Source organism: Podarcis cretensis (assembly GCF_951804945.1).
Source record: "Podarcis cretensis genome assembly, chromosome: 8".
NCBI classification, from domain to species: Eukaryota; Metazoa; Chordata; class Lepidosauria; order Squamata; family Lacertidae; genus Podarcis; species Podarcis cretensis.
In genome coordinates this window covers 26,349,313-26,362,791 of record NC_137177.1, presented here as the reverse complement: position 1 = coordinate 26,362,791, position 13,479 = coordinate 26,349,313, and the positions used below count along the sequence as shown (strand labels likewise).

Genomic DNA, 13,479 nt, shown 5'->3' with positions numbered 1-13,479 from the left:
CTGGAGTGCTGCTCCCAACAGGTTTCCACAAGGTGAAAGTAGGACTTAGTCTGAAAAAGGTCCACTACCTTGCTGCACTTGCTGTGACTGTGCCTACCTAATAGGATGCAAAGTGATGAGCATTGCAAAACAGGATTCTGGGGTGCTGCACTAAATCCTTGAGGTACGGCAGATTGAAATAAATCAAAATAAATATCAAATACTTTGCAGTTCATTGACCCCTTTTATTGAGTCAGTTTTGTTTTCGAAATACAAATGTTCCTTGTCTAGATTTGTGTTTTGCCACCAACCCCCCCCCCCCCCACTCCAGATACTGTGACCTAGGTAGGTCAGATATCACACCGGAGAAGCTGAGGGGCCATCTGACTCGCATGGGGGTAAGGCAGTAGTAAACAACAATGCAGAAAGCGGTTGAACACCAGACACACCAAAATGACACACAGGCCTCAGTTGCTGATGTCCCAAAGCTTTTTCACGCAGGAACTGCCACCCAAGTAACGCTGGGGCATTCCTGGGACATTGATATGTACAATAAGGGGCAGTTCAATGTGTGCCTTTCTTCGCTGCTGGAGTTCCTGAGCGGATGTAGCAAGGCTTTAGCTGGCTCCCCAGGGTTCCAATGTCAGAACGGCGAGGAAAATACAAAAGAGAAGGGAGCCTTCACAATTGAAGGAAGGCTTTTGTGCTATTGGAGAATCCTGATTTGAACTTGCAGGCTTCCTTGGATTTGTGTTGCTTTGGCACAGTGGAGCAACGAGGGTAAAGAGTGACTCTCCCTGCAGTGGTGCAACTTGCTGTTGATTATGAGGAGGATCCAAAGGCCACCCATGCACGAGGTGCCACCAACTTTTCATTTCTGTCTCCCTGTCCAGAGTTCAATTGGGTGTATGGTCCTCTTCCCAGAGCTAGAAGGGCAGCTCATATTAGAGAAGCAAGTTAATGGGTTTACCAATTTTTGCTTATCACAGAGAGATAAAACTGTAATAACACAGATGAGCAGTGCATGAAAAACCACAACATTCCCATTTCTGTTGCTGAGCAGTACTGATTACTTTGTGATAAAGCTCTTACCAGCGGAGGTCTAGAGTCCTTTCCCAGTACTGTGGCATTCCCTTCTCCTCGCCTGGCAAGAGCTGGAATAAATTGACTATTTCAAATCTGCAAATCAAAATCAAATATCTGTTCCTCTGAATGAATAACTGAATTTAAATTTGGTAGCCAGTGGCATGTTCACTAAAAAACAAAAGGAAACAAAAACATTATCTTATGCAATGTGTTGTACTTCATCACTTCAATACTTCCATTATCTGCTAAAGTGGAGTCAAAACACTAAGGGTGTGCACTGGCCACAAGATTCAGTTTTTATCTGTAGCTTTGGGAAGCAGCAGTTTTGGAGCCACTCTGTAGTTTTCCAGTTTGACTCATAATTTGAGACAAAATTATATTTGTTGAGAATGAAGCTCCCCCATCTTCACTAAAACGAGGAATCTAAAAGAAAAGACTATCTATCTATATTTTTTCATATGAGTGGATGAAATTTGCAGGCACGTTAGTTCCTCCAGAGTGGATTAAGCCAGCAAAATGTTAGGAGATACAACTAGGGTTTAGTGTGTGTGTGAACGACACTTTTAAAGTTTGATTTAGAAAAGAAAGAAAATGTATTTTGTTTTCTGCCAACATGTGATGCAATTTGCAGGCATAGTCTGCCTTTATGATGGGATGAAGCACACCAAATTTCAGAATGATAGTTGAACTGGTTCCCCTGCAAGGGAAGCATTACCGTTTTGGAGTGGATACAGTAGTATGCATAGGGGGTGATAGGGGTGGGGAAAAGAGCAAGAATCTTCAGGAAATACTAGGATGGGGAAACTGCCAATGCACTCCAGCAAGAACCTTACTACCCCATGTGTTGTTGGACTTTTGCTCCCCTGCTGGATTTTTGGGGATACAACCCCTTCTGCCTCAGGGAGAGAGATATCACCACTGACGTATATAGAAGAAGGGGTGATGCAGCAGGTGGAACGGGACATGATCCATGTGAAGAACAAACTGTTTTAATATTTAGTCAACATTTCCGCTCCAAATCACTGTGAATGGAGTGTTCTGGGAAAATAATTGCCTCTACAGGGCATTTCCCTAGCCAGTTTCGTTTTGCTTTGATTAAAAAAGAAATGCAGTGTGTATTTTTGAGTGGGGACACAGAGTCCACAGAACAACTTGCAAGTTTAGAGAGTCAGTGATCTGACTTGAGATGTCTCTTCAACAGTGCAGTCTGGTAATCCAGGAAGTATACAGAGCCACCGTAGATCCCTACAAAATACTAGCAAATAATGAATGGAGGAACAGAATGAACACTGATGTGTTAATCAATGGCCCAACCATCTACAACATAACAAAGATATGTGCAGTGAACTTTTCAAAATTACTTAAAGCCGACACAGGATGATTAAGAAAACATCAACCCTGTAAAAGACATTGAATCAATGCCAGTCTTAAGAATTCACTTCAGAACCAAAGAAATTCACACCCAAATATCACTTGGCAGTTGATACCTCTCTTGTGGGTACTCTGTTCATGGTTGTAGGGGGGACTTAACATTTGCAACTACTTGCAAAAGTCCACAATGTTTGTGCACTGCTCCTTTCTCCCCCTTCTGGCCATTCCTACAGTTCAGTTAAAATTCTGTAGTTGTGACCTGGGTCACTTCTGACTGCAGTTCATCCACTCTGCGTCCACGGGAGCCCCTCTTATGGCTGTCCATGTCTAGTCATGCCGACTTATTGAGGACTTCAGAAGGAGTGCAAGTCGAGACACGCTCTCGTGTGGTGTTCCTGGCCCGGCTGAAGCTGCTCTGCTCCATGTGTGACCGGAAGGGGAGGCAGAATTCTCGGAAGCACCTCTTGAAGTTCTCATCCAAGAAAGCATAGAGGACAGGATTGAGGCTGCTGTTGGTGTAACCCAGGGCAATGCAAAAGTGGAGGCTGGCCATCACATAGGGGTTCTTCTTGTCGATGCCCACCAGGGTCCAAACAATGACAAAGATCTGGATGGGTGTCCAGCAGATGATGAAGGCAGCCACCACCACCAGCACCATGCGTGTGATACGGCGCAGGTTGCGGTCCTTCTCCTTGGAGCCTGAGAGGAGGCGGACGCTCTTCAGGCGGAGAATCATGAGCCCGTAGCAGATGGTGATGACCAAGATGGGAACCAAGAAGGCAAAGATGAAGACGCAGATCTTGGTGACTGTGTCCCAGTAGATCTGAGGTTCAGGAAACTGCAGGAGACACATCACGATGCCACCTGCAGCAAAAGGAGAGGAAGAGAGTGAGGTGACTTTCATTCAGCAGATGGAGATACAGAGATAGAGAGGTGTCCAGCTTGGACATTATTTCCCAAGGCTCCATCGGCACAGATGCTGATTTTCACTGCTGTCTGTTCATTGAAGCAAATGTAGGAATATCAGGACTTCCTGATATTGTAACTCCTAACTCATGCCAACATAATGGAGTATTCCTAAGAGTGTCTTCTTTATGACTCAATCAACTAACTGGAACTCACAAAGCGAATAAAGCAGATTTCATTTTTTAATACTAATACTAATATTAATAATACAAGTAATACTACTACTGATATTAATAGCAACAACAACAGCAGCAGCAGCAAGAACAATAATGCAAGTGGAAGCTCTTCTCCGTGAGTCTACAGGCTCTCTCCCTCACCACCCAAGCCTGCCTCCCTGTCATGATCTTTCAAAGACTTTCAGCCCTCTTCTGGTGTTCTGGCTGTGGCCAGCCAAGGAAGGAAGGGACATTTACCTCTCACTGCTCCAGCACACAAAAGGCAGGGTCAGTGCAAGACATTGCAGCTCCTGAAACTGCCTCCGCCACCTATCTTCCTGCTGCTTCCTCCAACCTAACTTGCCTGCTGGCCTGGTTGCTTGCTCACTGCTAGCAAAGAGGCTTTAAAGACTTAAGGTAAATGTTAAACAGTAACTCCAAGCAACTTCACCCACAGTGCCTCACCCATTTCTCAGAGCGAGGCACTGAGCACTCATGCCTTCGTTGGCAGCTACCATGAAGGTTGGAGGAAAGCAGCAGGGTGGGGCAGAAGTTGGTAGGGAGAAGTGGTGGCAGGGCTAGCGAGCTAACCAATCAACTGGCCAGCTAGCTGCCACTCCCAATTCGCCATCTCAGCCATGTGACTCATTGTGCCCTCCACATCCAGTAGGGGAATCTTCTCTGGCTCAGAATCAAAATCTGAGATGGAGAAGAATTTGGGACTTTCGACACGTGCTTTGTCTTTGAGGCGGAACAGTATAAGCCCATGAGACTTGCATTTCCCATTCCAGAAATAGGAGTCTCTGGAACCATGCTTTTATATAGCTCCTTTTCCTGGAGTTTAGACAAGGTGGTGGTATTTAGTGTCCTGTAGTTTAGAACTACCTTTTTTTTGCTTTGTTGTTCTTGGTGGTTCTTCAGATCCACCTCCTGATAACTAGATGGTTGAATATACTTTAAATGGGTGATATATGGTTTTAAATAGGCAACAAGGTTGGGGATATGGTGTGCAGGGAAGGGTTCTTTAACTTTTGAAAAACCAAACACTATTTTGTCCTCTGCCAAGGTCCCATAGGAACTATTTTGGGGAGGGAGAGATTTTCTATCTATTGCAGGAAAAAAGCTGCTATTTGTGGCAGAACAGTTTCAAAACTGCTCTGAGAAGTCTGAGGAGGTTCATGACTGACACAGGGACTAGCCAATTAGTATTGTGGTGTGGGGAGGTGGCCTCATGCTTGAAACAGTGCTGTGCTAATATGCCTTCCACTGAAAACAGAAAGATCCAATGTTCCCTAAGCTTAGTTCAAGTCAGAAAGTTCTACGTGTGTCCAAAATGTGGTGAGGAAACTTTTACAGCAGACTCACTGATAAAATAACACACATCTATGTATAGCCTTATGGGCATCTCTGGCTGTGGTTTAGAGAGCAGGAAAGTGGCGTCTCTGCCTTCCAAAGCCCACACAAAGGAGGATTGACTGGAATGTGGCAACAAGACACTTGCCTTGAGATCGGGTGACAGCCATGATCATGATGGGCACCCCAATGACAGACGAAAGAACCCAGATGCAAACATTGATTAACTTCGCTTTTGCTGGGGTCCGGAAATCCAGGGCCTTGACTGGATGGCAGACCGCTATGTACCGGTCCACGCTCATCATGGTGAGGGTGAAGATGCTCGTAAACATGTTGTAGTAGTCAATGGAGAGGACAACCTTGCAGAGCAGCTCCCCAAAAGGCCAGGTCTCCATCAGGTACTTAGCACTCTGGAAGGGCAGTGTGCTAGTGGCCAAGGCATCTGCCAAGGCCAAGTTGAAGATGTAGATATTGGTGGCTGTTTTCATCTTGGTGTATCTGCAGGGAGGAGACAAAGGGAAAGTCGTTCAACTGTAGATTATGCTTGCTCTCTGCCCAGGAAGCATGGGTGTTTCCTGGTTGAGATTAATAAAGGCCCCCAAGCTGTCAGATTTCTCGGCTTTGTTGTTGTACCCTTGTTTAGCTGATGTGAAAAAAGAGGCCTGCAATTAATGATACAGTTAATTCAAAATAGTATGTGAAATTCAGGCCTCCACCTCTGGGGATGGATTTATCATTCTTTCTCTGGTCTCAGTCAGTTTCAAATGCATTCATTTATACATCTGGTCCAATGGCATTAATCTGCTTTTCTAATAAAAAAATGCATGAAAATCCATATTTTTCCCACAAGTGCTGCATTGCTAAATCAGTACACATATGCGTCTCTTTACCTTTTAAAGCAAACAACTACATCACAAAGTTTGGAGAAGTTGCCAAATTATAAGGATAGCTCTGCATTTCATGCTCATTAGTTCAGGAGGTGTCAGCCAGGTCAGTTCATGCTGAACTTGGGAAAGAATTAATTCCATATGCATCCTCCCCTCCTAATCACTTTTGGTAGGACTTTGTAAGTCAATGCAAGGACCATGAACTTGGCTGGGTAGCAGGTGGGTAGCTGATGCAGCTGTTTTAACAATGCTGCTACACATTCTTAGCCAGAAACTCTCATCAGCAGTCTGGTCACTGCATTCTGCACCAGCTGGAGCTTCCAAACCAGACCCAAGGGCAGCCCCACACAGAGCACATTGCAGTAAACCAGCCTTGAAGTTACCAATACATGGACCACTGTGGTCAGTCTATGTTGTACCCCCACTGGTGGAGGCAGTTTGCTTCTGAATACCTGTTGCTGGAAATCACAGGACAGGAGGGTGATCTGGGGACCCAAGGTTGGGAAAAGCTGGACTAGCCTTTAGAATAAGGAGCCAGTGTGGTGTAGGGGTTAGAGTGTTGGACTAGGACTTGGGAGACCAGGGTTCAAATCCCCACTTGGTTATGAAGCTCACTGGGTGACCTTGAGCCAGTCACCTCTCAGCCTGACCTACTGTGGGGATAAAATGAGGAGAGGGAGAACTGTGCGCACCACTTTGAGCTCCTTGTACAAAAAAAGGTGGATATAAATGCAATAAAATAAATGCAATAAATAAATGTTAGCGCTGGAAGACCCTACTCCATGAAACCATCTGGAAGACCTGGAGACTGTTGCTGTTTATTAGCCCAAACTTATTCACAGGGCTGTCAGGAAAGATCCAGTGTCTGTGTGTGTGTGTGGGGGGGGAGGCCACTGAGCCCTTTGGAAGAAGGATGGAATGAAAATGCAATATATTTTTTATTGAAACATGGGGAAGGAGAGCGAAGAAATGACTATAGTTTCTCCTCAGCAGGCTCCTTATTGTTCTGCCTCCTTCCCTCATCTTTCGCCTTTATTCTTTCATTTCCTTCCTTCCCACATTAATCTCTCCTAGAGGGAATATATCTGACCAGAACTTTGATTTTCTTCTCTCTTTTTTACCACCAGGATCCATTTTCTTCATTTTACTGTCTTGATGAACAAGAACTTATCCATTAAATATGGATTTGAATGCTTAAATTATTCAAGGAAGCAAAGGGCTCAAACAAGTGCCAGTTTCCCTCCATCATTGCAGGGGAAAAGTTGAACATCTCAAAGATGCTGCTGCCAAACATGCCCAGTAGTTTCTACTGTCACATTGGAACCAGTGCTTTCTTTTATTATAGGCCAATATGCACACTTACGAGCCGCCTGAACCACTAAGACTTAAATGCCGGTAAGTATGTGCCCAAATCTGGGTGGGATTTTTAAGAGGGTTAGAAGGGATAGTTTTGCATTTCCAGCAAATCAGCTGGACTACTTAAAGTAAAGCATAGAATTACAAGAGAACTTAGAGGTCAACTAAGCCAACCCACTGTTTATTTTTGGAAGCTGGCTGCTGCAGCAATCTTGAAAGGTGGCCCTCAAGCTTCTGCTTGAGAAACTTCTAATGAGAAACATCGCTTTCCAGGCAATCTGTTTTACAATTTCATTGTGAAAACTGCCATTTTCATTAAACCTTGGAGGATTTTTATTTTTTAAAAAAGTTTTATATCTTTCATCAGTTATTCTTTTTCTTTCATTTGTCTAATTTTTCTGGCCCTGTTCCTTCTTCCCATGAATATTGTTAAGGGCCCATTAAATCCTGGATATCGGTTTTCAAAAGCATCGTCACCAGAGCAGTTAGAAAGCAAAGCAGAAAACCCAGGATTCAGTTGATTTTGGAAAGGCAGCATTTAGGATATACATATGAGAATGTTCCAGCATGTATCTCAGTTATTTACACAAAGAGGGGAGTGATAACAATATTGATCTCTCTGTACATTGTGACAAAATGACTAGGCTATCTTGATACACATGCACACCAGCCATCAGGGATACACTTTAGAACAGAAAAATAAATAAGTACTGTTCCACCATTCAAGCCCACTCATGCAGTCATCACATGCAGTCAACACAAGAAACACCACATTCCTTTTATGCCGCTCTACCTGTTGCATTATAGAACTGTAGCCTTTGGATAGCTATACTGCCATGCCATGCTGCATTTCAAACGGTTGGAAAGAGCTGTCTGTTGCGAGACTGCCCCCAAATTTCATCACGTGGAATTGCAAAATAAAATTTTCCGAGTTAACAGGGTTGCAAACTGATATTTCCTCCTCTAGAAACAATGATCACAGAAATGAGTGCTAAACTTCCAGTAGATTTCACCAGGCTTCCAGAAGCGGCTTTTCCATTATGTAAAAGATAACATAAAATGCAGAAGTGAACAGGGAAGGAAATGTCAGGGGAATGGAAGAAAGGGCCATCTGCATGCAGCCCCTTTCTATGCGTCGCTACAATTGCCCCAACGAAAAGCACCTTTTCTGTCCTTGGAGAGCCCTCAGTTTTTGCACAACTACACAAACAAGGGCCTCTATGCATGCTGCTGCTGTTGAAGAGGTGACTGCTGGTGAGGCCCACATGCCAGTGGTGTGCAAGAACAGAGGCCAAAGCAGCAGCAATATATGGTGTGTGTATGGTTTCTGCACACACTCACACAGCCCTCTCCACCCAGGCAAGCGAGAGGCACTCACAGAGTTCAAAGGCATATTCCAGCCAAGCAAAAACATTCAAAGAGGGTGAGAAACAGGGCAGTGAGGGGTGTGGCTGGGGAGGGTGTGTGACCTGAGGAGAGCCTCAAGAGCCAGGTAGAGAGGCTTGGGGGGGCTGCATCTGACCCCTGAGCCTGAGGTTCCCCATCCTTCCCTACACAAAAGCTACTTCAGCTCCAAGAAAGGTAAAAAGGTTAAAGACCCCTGAACGGTTAAGTCCAGTCAAAGGCGACTATGGGGTTGTGCGCTCATCTCACTTTTAGGTCAAGAGAGCCAGTGTTGGTCCACAGTTAGCTTTCCGGGTCATGTGGCCAGCATTACTAAACCGCTTCTGGTGCAACAGAACACTGTGATGGAAACCAGAGCGCATTGAAACACCATTTACCTTCCCAACACAGTGGTACCTATTTATCTACTTGCACTGGCATGCTTTCGAACAGCTAGGTTGGCAAGAGCTGGGACAGAGCAATGGGAGCTCACCCCATCACAGGGATTTGAACCACCAACCTTTTGATCAGCAAGCCCAAGAGGCCCGGTTGTTTAGACCACAGCACCACCCGCATCGAATAGCACTCCAATAGCACTATCTGTACAAGAAAGACTGATCCTTTTATAGGATTTTATGTTTAGGGGAGAGTAAAGGCTATTGTGTGAGAATTCATAAGGAAGAAGCATCAAAATTGCTTCAAGAGTTATCTCCCCTTCCCTCCGCCCCCACTTTCCTTTGGCAAAAAAGAAATCAATTTCCCTCTATCTTTGCAGCTGCAGCACCAGCCACACATTCCTCCTTCATACGGATTTTTGCTCTCCTTGTCTCTTCTTTTTAATCTAATTCCCCATGACTAAATAATTATGATCAATTGTTTTATTGTCTGCCAGGTTTGCTTTCAGAAATCTCTTTGGTAACCATGGGGAACTGATCGCCCGAAAATTTCCTGATTAACAATAATCGCTTGAAGTTTTACAGTTCTCTCCAACGATGTTACAAGTATTGCATAACGAAGCCCACAACATTCTGATTGTTTTGCCTGCAAGAAAGAACTAGGGGGGCAGGCAAGCAGACGGGTTTGGGGTGTGTGTGTGTGTGTTATTGCTGAATCTAGTAACAAAACCAGAAGGGACTTGTTCCTTCCAAATGCTCAGCTTCTAGTCTTTTAGTGTTTGCGTTTTAATCTAATCTGAACATGACTGTGCCACCGTACTTGTAAATGTTGCCAGGGCAGCTCACACAGCTAACAAATACAACCAAGACAGCACAAATAAGGGAGAGGTCCAAACCCCCTTTGTGATGGGATGTGGAGCAAGATGTGGGGGAGCAAGAGGTTGGATTGGGTGCTGGTTTCTTTCTGCCTGCCTCTGCTGGCCTCCAGCTGCCTGCAGAGCGATGCCAGGACCATTCTGTTAGGACAGAGTGTGCTCTTCCAGCCACCTAATAGTTGGAATGCAAGAAGTGCAGCTTGTGGGGTGCCCACCAGTTTGTCAGGGACTGGCTGGATGATGAGGATTAGTGGGAGGCTCTAGCTGGAGGAACCCCCGCCCCCGAAGCCTCAGAAGAGGAAGGATCAGAGCCAGAGCAGTGGTGGTGGGACATGGAAGACAGGTCAGAGGATGAAGTTGGGGGCAGAATGGTTGGATGCTGAGTGAGAGAGAGGATCCAGAGGCAGCAAGCACTGCACACAGAAACTCCAACACATTTAGTGAGAAGTGAAAAGGGAAGCAATGGGGCAGACCCATAGAGTTTTGCATATGCAGGACAGCCATCAGTAATGAAATACGACAGGCAGGCAGACATAGTCTTATACCGAGTCAGATCATTGGCCCATCTAGCTCAGTATTGTCTACACTGACTGGCAGATATTCCTGGAGATGTCAGGGAGGGAAGCTGGGACCTTCTGCATGCAAAGCAGGTGCTCTATCACAGCTATAACCATTTCCCACTTTGCCATCTCAGGCAGACATGCCATCTAACAATAAAGTTGTCAATGGAGGCAATTTATGCATTCCACTGCAAATCAATGTCACTGAGTGGCATTTTGGGAAACTCTCCTCTGGTGTCTTAGAAACATCTTGCTGACAAGCAATGCGGGGGGGGGGGGGACTCAACTGATCGTGGCTGGACTTCTTCCTTTAGGGATTATGTGTCAGCTTGATTTTTATCTACCGCTGCCTTCCACCCAAGGCCAGTAGAAGACATTAGTCCTGCTGGCTGAAATCCAGGCTGAAGGCTTTTGCTGGTGAGATATTATCAGACTAATACTATGAACAGTATCAGTCAATTGCCATGGAAGAGAAGAACTCCAGACACTTGGGACATGATCTACCTCTGAACTGTACCAAGAGAAGAGATCATAATTATATTATTGCGATCTTCTTTGTTCATCTTTACCTCTCTCCCCAGTCTCTTCTCTTTAACACTGAACGAATAATAAGCAAAGGGTGGAACTAGCACAAGGGGAGCCAACAGATGTTGTTGGATGGCAACAAGTCCCATCAAACTCAAGCCAGCACGGTCAAAGATCAGGGATGATGGAAATTGTCGTCCACAACATCTGGGAAGGGTACCATGTTGGATACCCCCGAATGAGAAATACTAGATGCCCAAGACATTTTTTTCTGCTTGAGGTGAAGGACAAGGTGGTCCCATCTCCCTGCTTTCCATGTACACAACCCAGCTGGACCATCACCTGCATTTTAATTCAACATTATCTCCACTGCTAGATGCAGTTTGCCTCTGAATCCCAGTTGCTGGTAATCACTAGTGGAGAGAGTTCAGGTTCTGCCAGCAGGATTCCCAGAAGCATCTCATTGGCCGCTGTGAGAACAAGATGCTGGACTAGATGGGTCTGATCCAGCAGGGCTTTTCTTAAGTTCTTACATAGCAGCATCAATTTTCCAGACCTGTCAGAGATGTCTAAACTTATGCTCACAAGCATACAGGTTTCAAAGGACCGAAGGTTGCTTTTCCTTTTGTCTAATATGCCAATCTTTCTAATTAATTTCCTGACTATTACCCACCATGTGCCACCGATAGGTAGAACTCCCTCCCTGACATTCCCTCCAACACAGGCAGCATTTAAAGTCTGCATCAAGGTTAAGTTCCAAACCACAGAGTTGAACTTGAGTCGCAATTAGTCTCTCCTGTAATGAAAAGGCTCAGAGCAATAAAGGCAGCAGCACCTCCTCCCGGTTTGACCTGATCGTCCTCCCTCCCTCCCACTGCTCAGAGTGAAACAAGTAGTGTAGAAACCAGAACCATTCAATTGCAATTTGAAGAAACAGCAGTTACAGGATGCAGAGATGAAAGTCTAGCGGTTCTTTTGTTTGCATGGCAGTAAAGATACCAGATGTCAGAGGGAGGCTTGATAGGTGCCTAACAGTGTGATCTCATAAATTGGGGGTGAGGAACCCATGATCATCCATATGCTGTGGGACTCCAGCTCCCATCAGCCTCTGTCAACATGGTCAGTGCTCAGGAGTGATGTAGCTCCACAGCATCTTGAAGGCCACAGATTCCCCATCCCAGCTACACAGAATTACTTAAAAACAAGCCCCATTGAATTGAACATGATTTACTTCTGATTAATTTGGTATGGCAGGATGGGGAACCTATAACTCTCCAGACCTAGTTGCACTACAACTCCCATCATCCCTGACCGTTGGCCATGCTCTCTGGAGATGATGGGAAGTGCAGGGCTGGCTAGGGCTGTGTGAGCTCCCTCACCCACACTTCACTTCAGGGTCCAATTAAACACTTTGGATGTGGCCTCTATGAATTCTGGATCACTCCTAGGGGGCCTTTGCCGACCCCTTGGCTCACCCCCCCCAAATCTGAAGCAATATTTGGAAAGCCTAAGCTTTGGTTCTCTGTTTAACTAACCTATGCCTTGGGTTAATTTCCTATTCCAAAGCTGGCGGCAGGCTTGCAGATTCTATGAAGTCTCACTGTGCCCAGCAGTGCCCAGTGGGCGCTGATCCATTAGGGCTTAGCCCAAGGGTCAACATTTTTTCAGGAGAGGACCAGTTCACTGTCCCTCAAGACTTGTGGGGGGCCAGGCTCAACTCTCCCAAAATCACCCCCTCCCGAAAGGACCCCCCCCCCGCCACTCATGCCGCAGCCGCCGATGCCGCCTCATCTTCGGCAGCACTGTCATCATCCTCTGCCTCTGCCAGGGGTCTGCAGGGCGCAGAGTCCATGCCGCTGGCCTGGGCAGCAGAGGCAGCCTCTCCACCGCTGACACTTCCTCCCGCTCAGCTATTGGTCATATACAGCCATCTCAGCGGGAAGGAAGAGGCGATGCCCAGAGGTGTCTGTAGCTTCGGATTGGTTTCAGGAGCTTCCTGCAGCCAATCTGAAGCCGCACCAGCATCGTGGAGGTCAGTCCCCATGCGGTGAGGCCTCCACGCCATGCCAGTTTAGCGTGGGGACTGACTGAGCGGGTGGGTTCGCAAGGTTCGCGGGCCAGATTAATGAGCCCAGTGGGCCGCATCTGGCCCCTGAGCCTTAGTTTGCTGGCCTCTGGCTTAGCCCTACTGAGAGAAATGTCAAGCTTTTTATTTAAGCCCCCATCCCTCGACAAATCTCACCACCATACTCTTTCCTGTTCTGTTCATCCTTCCATAATCAACCGGAATTTAGAGACTCCTCCGGGAGACATTTCCATCAATGGTCCTGTCAAATAAGATAGTTCACTTTCACAGTTGCCAAATTTCATATATGATGGAAATTTTCAAGTTTTACCCTTCTACTCATGAAAAACATTGCTTTTCATTTTTAAAACTTTGGTTTTTGATTTTTGGGTATATTTTCAGCTTGAAATAAACTGACAGCCTGTACTTAAATATTCCTGTTATGTTCAGAATCTCTCTCTCTTTCTCTGATTTTGAAAACACCTGTCTTAAAAGATTCCATTTGTACACTCCTTATTGGCTC

The 13,479-nt window shown here is 45.7% G+C and overlaps 1 protein-coding gene across 1 annotated transcript in view; it reads right to left on the bottom strand.

Annotated features, from left to right (window-relative positions):
- Nucleotides 1-210: 210 nt before the first annotated feature.
- Nucleotides 211-13,479, bottom strand: part of OPRD1 (opioid receptor delta 1) — a 38,805-nt gene continuing 25,536 nt past the window's right edge. The window contains exons 2-3 of the mRNA XM_079986218.1: nt 5,059-5,408; nt 211-3,300 (exon numbers count right to left, since the gene is read on the bottom strand). Coding sequence (XP_079842344.1) covers nt 2,768-3,300; nt 5,059-5,408 — 883 coding nt within the window. The 3' untranslated portion in view covers nt 211-2,767. The remainder of the gene's footprint in view (nt 3,301-5,058; nt 5,409-13,479) is intronic.